This window comes from Gavialis gangeticus, unplaced genomic scaffold (assembly GCF_001723915.1).
Source record: "Gavialis gangeticus isolate Ggan-Ray unplaced genomic scaffold, GavGan_comp1, whole genome shotgun sequence".
Lineage (NCBI taxonomy): Eukaryota > Metazoa > Chordata > Crocodylia > Gavialidae > Gavialis > Gavialis gangeticus.
The window spans coordinates 12266428-12279443 of record NW_017729019.1 but is presented as its reverse complement, the minus strand read 5'-3'; the positions used below and the strand labels follow the sequence as shown (position 1 = coordinate 12279443).

Here is a 13016-nt window from a genome sequence, read left to right as displayed (position 1 = left end):
CAAGCTTCTGGAGTCAGGGGATTGCATGCAAAGTGCAGGCTTAGCTTTTTATTTTTAAAAGTAAGCGTTTGCCCTCCTGGCTTCAGGGGCAGCCTAAATGTGCCCCGTGGCTCAAAATTGGGTGGGGATTAGACCCCATAGTTACAATCTGATTTCTCTTTTAAAAAAAATAAAAAAAAGGAGAGAGTGTCCTGCATGTCACAGGGCTGGAGTCCTCTCTCCATGTCCAGGCTGGTCTCCTCCCTGACGCAGCAGATCAGGGGAACAGGCTGCCTCATCCAGGCTAGCAGTTCCTTGACCGGCCGGTCTGACTGGCAGCCTTCCCAGCTGCCTGTGCACCAGCTAGCATCGCTGGTAGAGCCCCCTGCTCCATGGGTGCAACCCGTGTCCGTCCCAGAGGTCAGACCTTTCTAGGGACAGCCTGCAGCATGCTGCTGCCCATGGCCCTGCCAGGCCTGCCCCATCTCTTGCACAGGGCAAACTTCACCCCAGGGGCATGGGTGCTTCTCCAGGATGGAGTCTGCAGCCACAGCTGTCTTGGCCTTTCACTCGTCTCTGCCCCAGCTTCCCCACTCTGCAGGGAGTCGTCTGGTCCCACGTGCCTGGCCAGCCCCGCTCTCTAAATATTTACGTATCCTGTTACTGTTTACATGCAAGCTGGTTCTCCAGAGGTGTCTCCTTCCCTGGCTCCTCTCGCCAGGGCAGTGATGCGCTCCCATTACTGCCTGACAAACTGACAGAGAAAGACCGAGCTCTAGAGGAGATAACGGGAGCCCCTGCTCAGCCCCAGAGCAGCGGTTGTGCCTCAAGGGGCTGGACCAGGGGAGCAAAGGGTGTTTTTGCCTCTGGGTACAGCAAAACGTGGGTGGGCGGGGGGTGTCCTGGCCTTTCCTTAAAAGCAGGAGCTGGGGTGCAGGGAGGAGCCTGGGAAAACTGGCCTGATGCCCTGTTGCATGACTGCTGGGCAACGCTGGGCACAGGACATTGTGGTTTTAGGTGCTGGATTCTTAGGCACCTGTTTGCCTCGTGCAGGATGGCACCTGGCATTACCTCGATGGGCTACGGGAGCTGTCTAGCAGGCAGGTCACCCTCAGCGCCAAATCATCCCCTCCTGGAGGCAGGGTATGATTTTCCCCCCTGGGCAAGTGGGTGGGAAGAAAAAGCCTGCGGGGACCTACTTCTCAGCATGACTCTGCCAAAGACAGTGTGGTCCCTGTCCAGCGTGCTGCAGTTCCAGCGGTGGTGCCGAAACTGGTGCTGGCACTCTCGGATCCACTCCTTGGCGCCCTCGCCCACTGACTGCATGATGTCGGGGTACTTTTGGCAGAACTGCCGCTGCTTGTTCACCAGTCCGGGGATGTTGTCACAGATCACTCTGGCGCCCAAAGCCCCAATGTACCTGTGGAAGGAGAGCATGCCTGTGAGCAAGGCACCTAGGGGAGCATTTGGCAGGCTGTAGGGCTGGGACCCTGCAGGGCTGTGCTGGGATGGGGTCTTGGCTGGGTATCTAAGCCCACAACCCTAGGGTGCACCAGGTCCCTGCATTCACACGGGGCAGGCTTCCTCCCCGAACAGCTACAGTGAGCTGTAGCCAGGGCTGAGGAGCAATAAGAGGTGGCATTTGTGCCCCTGGAGCTGGGTGAACTTTCAGGATGAGGTATGAGGGCACTGACTGCAGGAACCGGCAGCTGTGCCATGCTGCACAGCCCTGTCTGATGGCAGCTGGCACAGCTCAGACAACTCCTAGCTCAGAAGGCCAGGTCAAGAAGCCAGAGCTGCCCAGCCAGGATTTGCAAGAAGGGCTGGTAGTTGTTCTGTCTGAAGCCCTGTCCTGAACTGGGGCCCCTTTGAGTGCCAGGTGCTTTGCAGACAGGCAGCAGCAAGGACATCTCAGGCCCAGAGAGCTCCTGGGCTAGGGCAGGATGTAGCAGGTGGACAGGACAGGACAGGATGGGCTTCGGCGTTTTGCTTTGCCACGCAGCACCGGGCAGAAGCCCCAGGCTTTGTCCGACTTCTGCACAACCTGGGGGGGTATCTATCTCTCACCCTCCTATCAGTGACGTTTTTTCTTGTTTTTTGCAGCCCCTGGAAGCAGATTTCAGGGCCCAGCAGGGCCTGCTCAGGAACAGCCATGGCCGTAGCAGTGGGGGGACCAGCCAGCATGAGCATCTCGTGGCAGGGAGTGCTCCTGCTAGCAGCTAGAGGTCAGTGGCTGCAGGAGGGGTAGATCCCTTCCCAAATGCTGGGGCTTTACTGCTGCAGTTCAGGGTGCCCACATCCATGCCCAGCCTCCCCATGTCCCCCTGCAGGGCAGTTCCCCAGGTATCCCATCCTCTCCTGGTCCCACTGCTCCTCAGCTGGTGGATGGGGTGGGCAGTGAGGGGAAGCAGTGCCAGCAATTCTCCGGTGCAGCTGGTATGATCTGAGCAAGCAACTCAGCCCAGAAACCCAGGGCATGTGCCTGGGAGGCTGAATTCTCCCCGCAGACCCCCACCGGTTCCTTTGTGGACTTGAAGCTGAAGCAGACCATGGAGTGGAGCATGGAAGATGCCATGTCCATCCAGAAGCCATGCCGATATCCCTGGTTCCCCTCTGCCAGAGAGTGGCTGATCCCTTGTGCTGGGGAACCGGCCTGGCCATAGACCCCGGCCCTGCATTTCTGGCCAGACAAATAAGGGAGGCTTTGGGCACAACCGAAACATTTCCAACCTCTAGACTGGAATTAAGACCCTCCCTTGAACAGGAATAAGAAAGCCCAAAGCTGGGGTGATGTTCCCTTGTGTCCCTGGCTGTGCTCTCATTCCTATCGGCCCAGAGCTAGCTCACAGCTGAGGATGGCTTCAAGAGCACAGAAAGCAATGGGGATCTTTTCTTCCCTTTTTAAAAAATATTTTGTTTAAGCACTGGCAGCCGCGCAAGGTCACGTTGGGCCGGAGCGGTGGATAATAGACCCGGCTCCCCGTAGCTCTGCCAACGCGCATTATGTTTTACAAGCTTGCTCGTCAACCTTTCATCAGGCGGCTGCGGCACCAGGGAGATGGGGAAGCCATTAAAAAAGCTCATCAAGGGGAACGGGGGTGACACCAGGTGCACAATGCCTTCCTGCCTGCACAAAGAGGACAATTTGGTCCAACCCCGGGGTTCAGAGGGTTCCCAGGAGCAGGATGGGCTACAGCAGGGATGGGACATTGCCCCTTTCTGCCTTTCCACATTTGCTCGGCAATAAGGCAGGGCTTAAAGCTGGCCAGCACTTGTGGGGCTTGGCTGGGGAGATGCTGCCTGTAGGCTGAGGACAGCCGCTCCCCGAGGCCACAAGGGACCGACAGGTTCTGCCTTCTCGAGGAAATGGGTGCTCAGGCAGAGTGATATACAAAGGGAAGCACTGCTGCCCAAATTCCCAAGCTGCTCCCAGATCCCTCCATGCACAGTGCCTGCCATGGGTGGGACAGGACATGACAGCATCTGTTCCCAGCTCGCCACTGCCCCAGGACTTTGCACCCCCGCTCTCTTCCTGCTTGCACCAAGCTAAGGGGCAGGGAGCCTTGGTGCACTTGGCATGGGTGAGGGGAGCTCTGCCGCTGGCAGCTCGCTGGGGAGTGGTGACTCTGTGGGCTGACTGAGGAGATGCTTTGCTAGGGGAAAGCATGCAGATAATGGTAATGACTAACCTAGCCCCAGGAGGCTTTGATCTCGGAGAATCCTCCCAGCCAGATAAACGCGCAGTCGCTCTCCTTTTCACACCACCAGCTAATTATTTCTGCTCTCATTAGCTCCACTGCTGAATACCTGGCTGGCAGCCAGCTTTTTCAAAGGGGAGCACAGGAGGGTCATGGGTTCCTCTCCCTTTTTCGACCGTGCACCTTGCCAATATATCTGCCTCCCTTCCCCGCTGTGCCTGGTTCTGCTGATTGCGGCGGCAGTCCAGGCAAGGAATGCAGTGGTTGGATCCCCTTTGGTGCTAACGAGCCAGATTTCCTGCTGCCCTCCATTTGTGGTCTCCTTTTCTTTCCTAACTGCCTCACTTGCTTGGGTGTAAGTGACTCCAGGGCTATTCTGGTGTGGAGGGGCCTTGTCATTCTGCTGGTCCCCTTAGAGAGAGGATAGGGGGAGGCCTACTTGGACCTGAAGGGCTGCCAGTGAGAGCTGGGCGGAAACTGGACCTGCTGTTTTCTGGGGAATTCCAGAACTTGGGGAGAGTTGCTCTGTTCTGACCTGGAGCTAAAATTAAATAAAAAGTCCAACGTTTCTTGCCCAAAAGAATTCAGGGGGGAAGCTCCCCCGAAACTATTCTTTGGTCTTGATCAGACTGTGTCATTCCACCATTATGTTTTTTATTTCACAGGGAGTTTTTGGAAAAATCCAAGCAGCCCATTCCAAAAAGTCAAAGCAGGATGTCTGGGCCTTTTCAGAAGGCTCTTCTTTTTTTTTTTTCATGTCTTTTTAAACGTGCAATGCTGCTGACACGGGCCGGTTCCCACGGGAGGCTTCATGTTTGATGCACTTGAGCTGCCCACTGGAGTGTGGTTAGATGGCCTTGGGGACTCTGCTCATGGTCAGCCCCAAACAGAGGGCAGGAGGGGAGTTGCAGTGCATGGAGATGGCCAGGTGAGCTGCTGTGTGATGTGCCTGGAGGTGGCAAGAGGGTGCAGTGGGGAGGCGAGGAGCCTCCAGCACAGGGGTGTGGGTGGCACAAGACAGATGTGTGTGTGTCGCATCCTTGGGGGAGGCTGGTCTGCACGGGCAGTGACCGCATCCAGCTGCCGCCAGCCAAGGAGCCGCTGGCTCCACTCAAGGGGCAGGGCTTCGTGCCGTGCTGCCGGCGTGAGTCACGACCCTCCGCATGTTCCTAGAACTGGGCTGCGCGGCTGCCAGGGATACGTGTTGCGGAGGCACGTCTCTCCATATGCAGTTGGTCGCATTTCCTTGGAGGAGCGACCTACTGACAGTCTGAGCACTGGCCACCCCAGAGCCAGCAAGCGCACATGGGCTCCTGTGTGCAGAGGCAGGACCCCACCTGTCCAGGTGGTGACACGGGCCTGACCCTATGCTGCTGCTCCTTTTGCCCAGGGGTGAATCCATCGCATAAATGAATCCAGCCGTGTCGCTGGCGTGGGTTTGCTCTCGGCCGCCCCGTTCCGAGGGCAACAGGAGAGAGCTGTCACATGTTGGCTCCCAGTTGTTTTTCCCGTTCTCAGAATCTGCTGACTTTCATTCCCATAAACAAGGAGAAACCTAAATTGCTTCTAAGATAAACAGGCAGCTCTGGGGCCGACGCATCTATTTACTCGGGAGCAGCATGCGTTTCGCTTTTAACCCCCTAGCCGCGGCAGGCCCTGGGGCTGAGATGCACCCGCTCCCCACTGGCCTGGCATGCCCCTGCCCTCTGCTGACGGGCCTGAGGAGGAGGTTTCCCTGGGTTCCTCTCTGCACTTGTGTTTGCACGTGCAGCCCTGCAGAGAGGACAGGAGGGAGACGTGGGCGCTGCGTGGAGTGGGCTGAACATTGGCTGCATCACACTGTCTCCAGGCCCCGTCTCCGCATTGCATGGGAATCCAATTCTTGTACAATGCTGTCTCAGTACCTTGGTACCCAGAGAGTCACAGGGGAAATGCAACCGCCGTACTGCTAAGCTCTCCTTTCTGCCACGGGCAGCGCCTTCACCATGCCAGGGTGAGGTTTTAAGTTGGTGAGGGGAACAAGTGTAATGTAGGCCATCTGCTGCAGTCTGATACGGGTGGGAAATCCCCGCTCACACTCTTCCTGAGCTGCCAGAGTGCACGTCCCTCAGGGCTCTTCCATCCTTTCCCTGCCACAGTCTCTGTGCTGCCTGTTCTCCCCTTCATACCCTGGGCTGCAGCCGCCTCTTGGGAACGTCAGGCTGTGGCAGGAGGAGCTGCTGATGCACGAGGGTCATGTGCGGTGGCTCTCCTGGCCACAGAGCAGTGTTTCTCTGTTCTGCAATGGGGGAGGCGGATCTCGGCTCTCTGTTCTCAGATGTGTGTGCACGGGTCCCATCCTGTCCCAGCCAGAGAGGCAGTCTGAGCTCTGGGCACTGACCTAGGCAGGACTGGGTGTCACTGGGGCTGCGGGTAGGGTAACTGCGTTGTAACATGGCTTTCCCCCACAGGTTGCCAGCTTGCCACAACAGCCCCTCTCGGCGGCAGTGCATAGAAGCAGGACCCAGCAAAGCAGAGTAAGTCCTAACTCCTTGAAACATCTGTACAACAACAGGGGATTTCCCAGGCCCCAGTGGGCTTTGGAGCGAGTTCCTCCAAATGAGGTCTGGCCTAGGCCCCAGGGCATGAAAGGCACCTCCTGGCTCTCCACCAGCAGCCACTTTGGTGGCTGAAGGGAGGCTGTCTTGGGCAGATGACCACAGGCCGCCTGGCCCTCAGCATCACCATCCAGGCTGCATCCAAGGACTCGGAGCTTGAGAAAATCATGGTAAAAAAAAAAAAAGGCAGCCAATCCCTTGCTTCAGGTGTGCTCTCTGCACTCGATAGTCTGTGAATTCCGGCGGGTGCCCATGATATTGAGCTTCCCCTCCCCCATTATTATTTAAACAAGTAACCTCAGTATCACTTGGAAGAAATGCTAAGCATGTAATCCCTCCGTGGTGAAACTGGCAGTGCCCTTGGAGGCTTTTAAATTGAATTAAAGTGGGGTCAGGAGCAAGCTGTGAACAGGGGACGTTTGCCATTGTGAGCAGGGTGGGTGGATTGGCACGGGATTATTGAAAGGTCACATCCTGCTTTCCAGTGCATGGAGCTGGGTTGCTGCCAGGTGCCCGTGGCACAGCGCCTGGCCACGTGTGGGGGGGATACAGTGTCAGGGAGGGGCTGGGGCCAGGCTGCTGAGCTGCTGGAAAGGGCTGGCTGATGTGTGCCTGAAAGCACTGCCCAGCTTTGCAAAAGGTTGCCCATCCCTGTGGGGTCTGGGCAGCTCTGGCTGACTCCTCCAGGTCCCCTGGGAAACAGTGTGTATTTTGCAGGTGTGTTCATCTCCAGGGCTGCTCCTAAGAGGGACTCGGGTTCTGGGGTGGAGTTGCCCAGTACTGTGTTGGCTCCACTCCAGCTGCAGCCGTGGGTGGCTAATGGATTAGAAATGAAAATGGGCAGAAGGCTTAGTGTAGCGGCGTCTTACTGCCTTTTAGCCTGTGCCTGCGACCTCAAGGTGCTGTACTCCCTGGTCGCTGACCACCCTGAGCTGTGGGGTTGGGGTGAAACTGGAGGCCCTGGTGTTTGGCTCAGCAGTGAAATAGTGACTGGTGTTTGGCTGACGTGTTGGGCTGCAGAGAGCAGGGGGACGGGGCTCTGGTCTCTGCAGGTCCCTGTCGGGTCCAAGGTGGGAGGGAGTTTGTTTCAGTGACAGCTCGAGGCAGGGGACCTGGGGGGACATGCCTGCTCTGGTGCAGACAGCCCCTGTTTCACCAAATAGCCTGTTCTGATGCTAAGGCAGGCAGTCTGCACCGTCCTTCCTGACACTGGGGCTAGCTGGGAAAAGGGGCAACCAGCCCCTGGCCAAGCACAGGTTGCTAGTACCACTGTTGCTCACCGCCAGGCTGAACTGAGCAGCCGGCATGGTGCTCCGTGCTCCAGGAAACCATGCCGATGACTCATGAGGTGGGGTTCTTCCCAGAGTTAGAACTGACCCCGATGCTTCAGGGCTGAGCTCAGAGCAGGACGAAGGGCTGCAGACGCAGCTTTGAGATGAGCAGCAGACAGCGGTTGCTCTGGGCGGCCAAAGGGGCCACTTCCCGGAGACACTGACCATGTTCCAGCACTCTCCACTCCCTGGGCAGTCCCGAGCAGATGCATTCCTCTCCCTGCCTGTCCAAGCCTATGGGTACAGAATTTATAGCAGGTTGCAAAGCACTTTGGTATGCAAGGTGCAATATTCCTCCAATATACTATTTTATTATTTTTATTATTATTATAAGCCCTTAACATTTTATTAAGCCCTACTGGGAATGGGGCCATCCTGACCTGCTGGAGTTGTTAGCACCTTGAGAAGATTAATAGCCCTAATTTCCTCACTTAGAGCCATTACTCTGTGTAGGGAAAACCCTGGTCTCCCTTGAATAATTTTTAATAGCATAATGCTGTGCAACCTCCCAGCCCCACTTCATGTGAGGGTGTTTCATTCTTTGCTCTTTTCTTAGCCTTTTTAAAAATTTTATTTGAAAAGAGAAGGCTGAGGGGGGACCTGGTGACCATCTATAAACTCACTAGGGGGGACCAGAAGGGTTTGGGGGAGGCGCTCTTTCCCCTAGCGCCCGCTGGCATAACAAGGAGTAATGGGCACAAGTTGATGGAGAGGAGGTATAGATTGGACATCCGCAAAAACTACTTCACAGTTAGGGCGGCTAGGAGCTGGAACCAACTTCCAAGGGAAGTGGTGCTGGCCCCTACCCTGGGGGTCTTTAAGAAGAGGCTGGATGCCTACCTGGCTGGACTCATTTGAGTCCCGTTTCTTGTTTTGGGGTTTTGTTGTTCTCCCGCCCTGGCGGGGGGTCGGGCTAGAAGATCTACTTAGGTCCCTTCCGACCCTAAATCTATGAAACTATGAAACTATTTAGCATCAACATTTTTCCAGCCCTCTGCCATGAGATGTGTTCCTCCGCAGCTCTGACCTCGTCTCAGTGTCTGTGGTATCAGAATGTAGTTACTATGGAGAGAATCCTTGTTGCCTAAACAAGGGTCTTGAAAGGACGTGTCTCCTGTGAAACTTGATGTGAAGAGTCAGAGAGGGGCCTGCCTCTAATAGCTGGATGGTTATCCAGTGCCAGCACAAGCTGGTTAGGTGGGAGGCTTCGTGGCTTATCCTTTGTATCACACAAGTGCCTGGAGACCTCATCTGGGACTGCTGACCACTGCACGAATGTAGGAGGAGATGCAGTGTCTCGCCCGAAGAGGCACGGAGAGACTAGATGACTTGCCCACGGATGCACAGTGGCATTGGTGGCAAAGCTGGACATAAAACCCTGCTCTTCTGTTGCCCAGGCCAGGGCATATGTTCTTGTACTGAAGGGGCAACAAAGAAGTAGCCTGAAAGCACAGGGGAATGCAGCGGGTCAGCTTGGCACCACTGCCTGGGCTTCAACGTAGCCCTGGACTTCGGCAGGTGAGTGGCTGCATTGAAAACCGATGCTAGACAGTAGAACATGTCCCTAAACACCAGTTGTCCCCTGGAGATCCCCCGGCATCCTCCAAGGAGCGGGGCGTTATTGCCATTGTGTTGCGAGGCTAACCTGGCTTCCAGGGGCACCATGCCTGCCTGCGCGGTGCTGACTCGTGTGGGACCTGCAGCGCTGATCACTAGGGAACTCTGCTTCCTCAAGGCCCAGCCCCGTGAGCTAACCACCAGGCTTCATGGCAGAAGGGGGCAAATTGCCAGTTTTGATGTCAGTTCAGAGAAGAGGGAAGACGGGTGGAGAAGGAAATGGGCTGGGGTCTGCGATTCTGGAGTCCTGTTCATATGGACTCCCTGTGTAACTGTGGGCCGAGCACTTCATCTCTTTGCAGCTCTGCAAAAAGGAGAGGAGGACTCTGTGCAGCCTCCCCAGGGCAGAGTCTGCTTCTGGCAGCCTCTTGTGCGGGATCTAACCCCGTGGCACCCCGTTGTAGTGGGCGGGGGGCCTGCCATCAGAGCGATGTATAATAATTGCCAGGGGATTTGCAAGGGGAGCTAATCCTCTCCCCGTGCACTTAGGTCCAAATGAAGTGTCCTGTAGGTAAAAAGTTCCTGTGATAAAAAATTACCCCAGAAATACAATTAGGCCAAACGATTATTGTGTACAGTGACTGAGGGAACCCATCTGCTGCAGTATATTCCCAGTGAAAACAGTGGAGCTACTACGGTTTCTCTTTCAGCCAGCTCGACTTCTGCGAAAGCTTACTCTTCCAAGAGGACTATTGGGCTAGCCAGCGTGACAGAGCACTTCAGGAGAAAGACTCCTCCTTGGTTAGTGACCCTGCAACTATTGCTGTTGCTACCCCCAGCAAAACACTTGGTAACAGGGAGCGTGTAACCTCTGTGAACGTGCTTCTGCACGAACGGCAGGCTCCCACCCTGTCCTAGGGCTGCTTTTTGGTGCATGTTCCCTTTTATACGGCACCCAAGTCCAATTCCCAGGACTGCCCTGCTCTCCTGGCGCACCTATGTGGGATGAGGCTGGATCAGGGGAATATCCGCTCTGCAGCTTTGGGGTGTAAGAGGAAGGTGGTTTGGACAACGTGGTGCTGACGGGAATGCTGCCCTGTTGGCCAAACCACTGGGGACTGGACCAGAGAGTGCCAGAGCAGAAGGCAGGAGCTGGTACAGCTGGAGCTGGTCTTCTCCGGGCTGCAGCAGCCTCCTGTCCTATGTGGATCAGCAGAGGGAGGGAGCCAGAAGCACTCTCCTTCCCCCTCCGTGCATTACAGGGGTGACTCCAAGACTGAACGCTCCTTGCCTGCACATCTTTCCTCCCGTTCTGTTTCAAACAGTCCTGTCATTGCTATTTCTCCCTCCACCTACCTAGATAAAGCACTTGCCCAGTTGACAAAGATGATCAATCTCTGGCTTGATATACAAGCAGTTGTTTTGAGCATATTAGCAATGTCTGGTGCCTTCTGCAACACAACGTGGTTTATGGATCGCTGTCTAGGAGTTGCGTGTGCCTACTAAGGCGTTGCCCAGGCTCCCTCCGAAGCCTCTCCTGCTACTTGTAGTAAAAGCATAAAAACTGGAGTACTCGTGAACTTCTGAACCCTCGCTAGTGTGAAAGGAGTTAGACAGGGAAGGAAGCCAATTTTTGGACCAGTGGGTGCCATCCAACTTCGGTTCCTCCTGCGCCCGGTGCGTGCCAGAGATAAGGAAGACTCCCTCTTGAAATTTCTCAGCGTGTTAAATCTTAAATTTGAGACGTCTAATTAACATCTCTGGGAACCACTCAAAAATATGTGGGAGCTGGGAAAGCCCCTGCTGGGTAGGGTGCTGGGGAGAAAGGGCAAGCACATGGGACTCCCAGGGTCAGGGACTGGACCCCTCTTCACCGTCTGAGTTGTCTCCTCCCTGCGCTGGCTTGTGCCCCCATCCACAGAGCCTGTTTGCACCAGGACACAAGCATCACCCGAGGGCGATCAGCTTTCCGCTAGCCTGTGCCACGGAAAGGAGCCCACGTGGCTGCCCACATCTGGGCTGGAGGCGAAGCTAGGGACGGGCTCCTTCCCACAAGCCTGTTGTCTCTCTTGGGAGCTTGATGCCTCACATCTGCTGTGGTGCCAGATGAAATTAAATATTTGTAGTTCCCAAGGACTGTGGTTAGCAATAAACAAGCGGGCTAATGAGGATCTGGTGTGTCTGCGAGTTTACGCACGGGGGATTTGTCTGTGCGAGAGAGAGTGGGCATGCGTGAGGGCAGGGTGCCAGCGACCTCGTGCACACTTTCCTCTGACCAAGCCTTTCATGTAGCAGGGCTTTCCATGCGGCAGCCCTGCAGGACGAGTAAACGCTCCTTCTCCGTTATGGACACCCGCTCTTATTGCACAATTTCTATTTACAAGCAACATCCTAATCTGCCCCAAATCTTTCACAAGGAATCTTGGAAGCTAGCGCTGGGCCTGGTGCTCTCCTGCTCTGTCCTGCTGGCCTTGGAGAGACCCGCTAGCTTCAGGCTATGAGGGATGGGGTGCTCGTCCTCCCTTTGCTGCTGTGCACTCGGCTAGAAATGGGATTTTCCCTTTGCCTTTTCTGTCTGTGTTTTGACACGGACTTTGTTGCTAATTAACACCATCAACCAAAGTTTGGAGGCTGCAAAGGGGATGCTGATGGTTAACCCAGCACCCCATGGAGCTAGAATTAAAGTGGAACCAGTGCAACCACGGTGCCAAAGCAGGACCTGTAGCTGATCTTCCAAGACCACCCTAAGCCAGCCCCGCTGCCCTGGCTAAATAACGAGCCGCTGCAGCATAAATAGTGTCAAGTGCAAGCTATGAGCTTCGACCGACCCACGGTTTTGTTTCCTCCAAGTTTCCCAATGGCTGGAATTTTTGTGAAGTAACGTGGGCCAGGCCCTGATGTCACTGAAATATTAATTATTGGCAGTTGTTTAAAAGCATTTGGTGGCGATTTCCTCATGGTGCATTCTGCGGAGGCCTGACCCGGTGCTTTCTGTTTAATCTACTTTAAGAATTGTCTGGGGGAAATGAGAAGCATTTCCTTTCGGGCACCAGTTTGCGTGTGCATGAACCCGAAAGGAGTTTAGCAATTGGGATAACAACAGTAATAACGTGAATAATGATGTGCCACCCAATGTCTAGCTGTAATATCAATGGTGATAGAGAGGTGCTGGCAGATGAGCCAGCATCATTGTTGGGAATAGTTTCGCGAAAAGAAGCTTCGTTTAAACGTGCCATTTTGTCAAAGCTGAAATGCAGGGGCAGCCGTGGACTGACTTCAGCCACCGTTTTGTCAGGACGGTTTGCTGGTTGGAGAGAGGAACGGAGACCCAGAGCCTGTGCATCCCCGAGCAGCCTGTGTAAGGCAGTTCGGGGCTGTGGAAAGGGGTTGTGGTGGGGAAGAGGGAGCAGGGTTTCAGGGCTGCCCGTCGCCTCCACAACCTGCTGGAAAGCCCGAGGGTCATTTTCCAGCCCCCTCTACAGCCAAAATCCTTCCTGGCCTGGTCTAGCTCTCCCCTCCCCAGAGCTGCGTGCCAACAGCAGGATCAGCCTGGCACAGGGGAGAAAGGCACCCCCCAGCACACAGACACACGCTGCTGCAAGCCCTTACGCCTCCGGCTGCCGAGGGAGAAAGCCCGTGCCTGCCAACCGGGGCAGGGGCAGGGGCCGGGGTAAGACGCTGCATGCACGCAACGCACAAGGTAGCCAGCGTGAAAGAAACATCTGTGGTTGCAAAAACCGAGTTGGTCTAAATAAAAGCGATCGCTTCTGCCCCCAGCTCTGCTCCCTTCGGCCGCGCACCCCCGGCGCGCCGCTGTCCCCGCTCCCAGCGCCGCTGTCCGCGGCCGGGCCCCG

The 13016-nt window shown here is 55.6% G+C and overlaps 1 protein-coding gene and 1 long non-coding RNA gene across 2 annotated transcripts in view; one reads left to right on the top strand and one right to left on the bottom strand.

The window, feature by feature from the left end:
* The window catches only part of WNT2B (Wnt family member 2B), a 10453-nt gene extending 9055 nt beyond the window's left edge, over positions 1-1398 (bottom strand). The window contains exon 1 of the mRNA XM_019514081.1: positions 1179-1398. Coding sequence (XP_019369626.1) covers positions 1179-1305 — 127 coding nt within the window. The 5' untranslated portion in view covers positions 1306-1398. The remainder of the gene's footprint in view (positions 1-1178) is intronic.
* The window catches only part of LOC109295306, a 29957-nt gene that overhangs the window by 5608 nt on the left and 11333 nt on the right, over positions 1-13016 (top strand). Inside the window, exons 2-4 of the long non-coding RNA XR_002096722.1 lie at positions 2083-2204; positions 4343-4605; positions 6128-6193. This is a non-coding gene — a long non-coding RNA (uncharacterized LOC109295306). The remainder of the gene's footprint in view (positions 1-2082; positions 2205-4342; positions 4606-6127; positions 6194-13016) is intronic.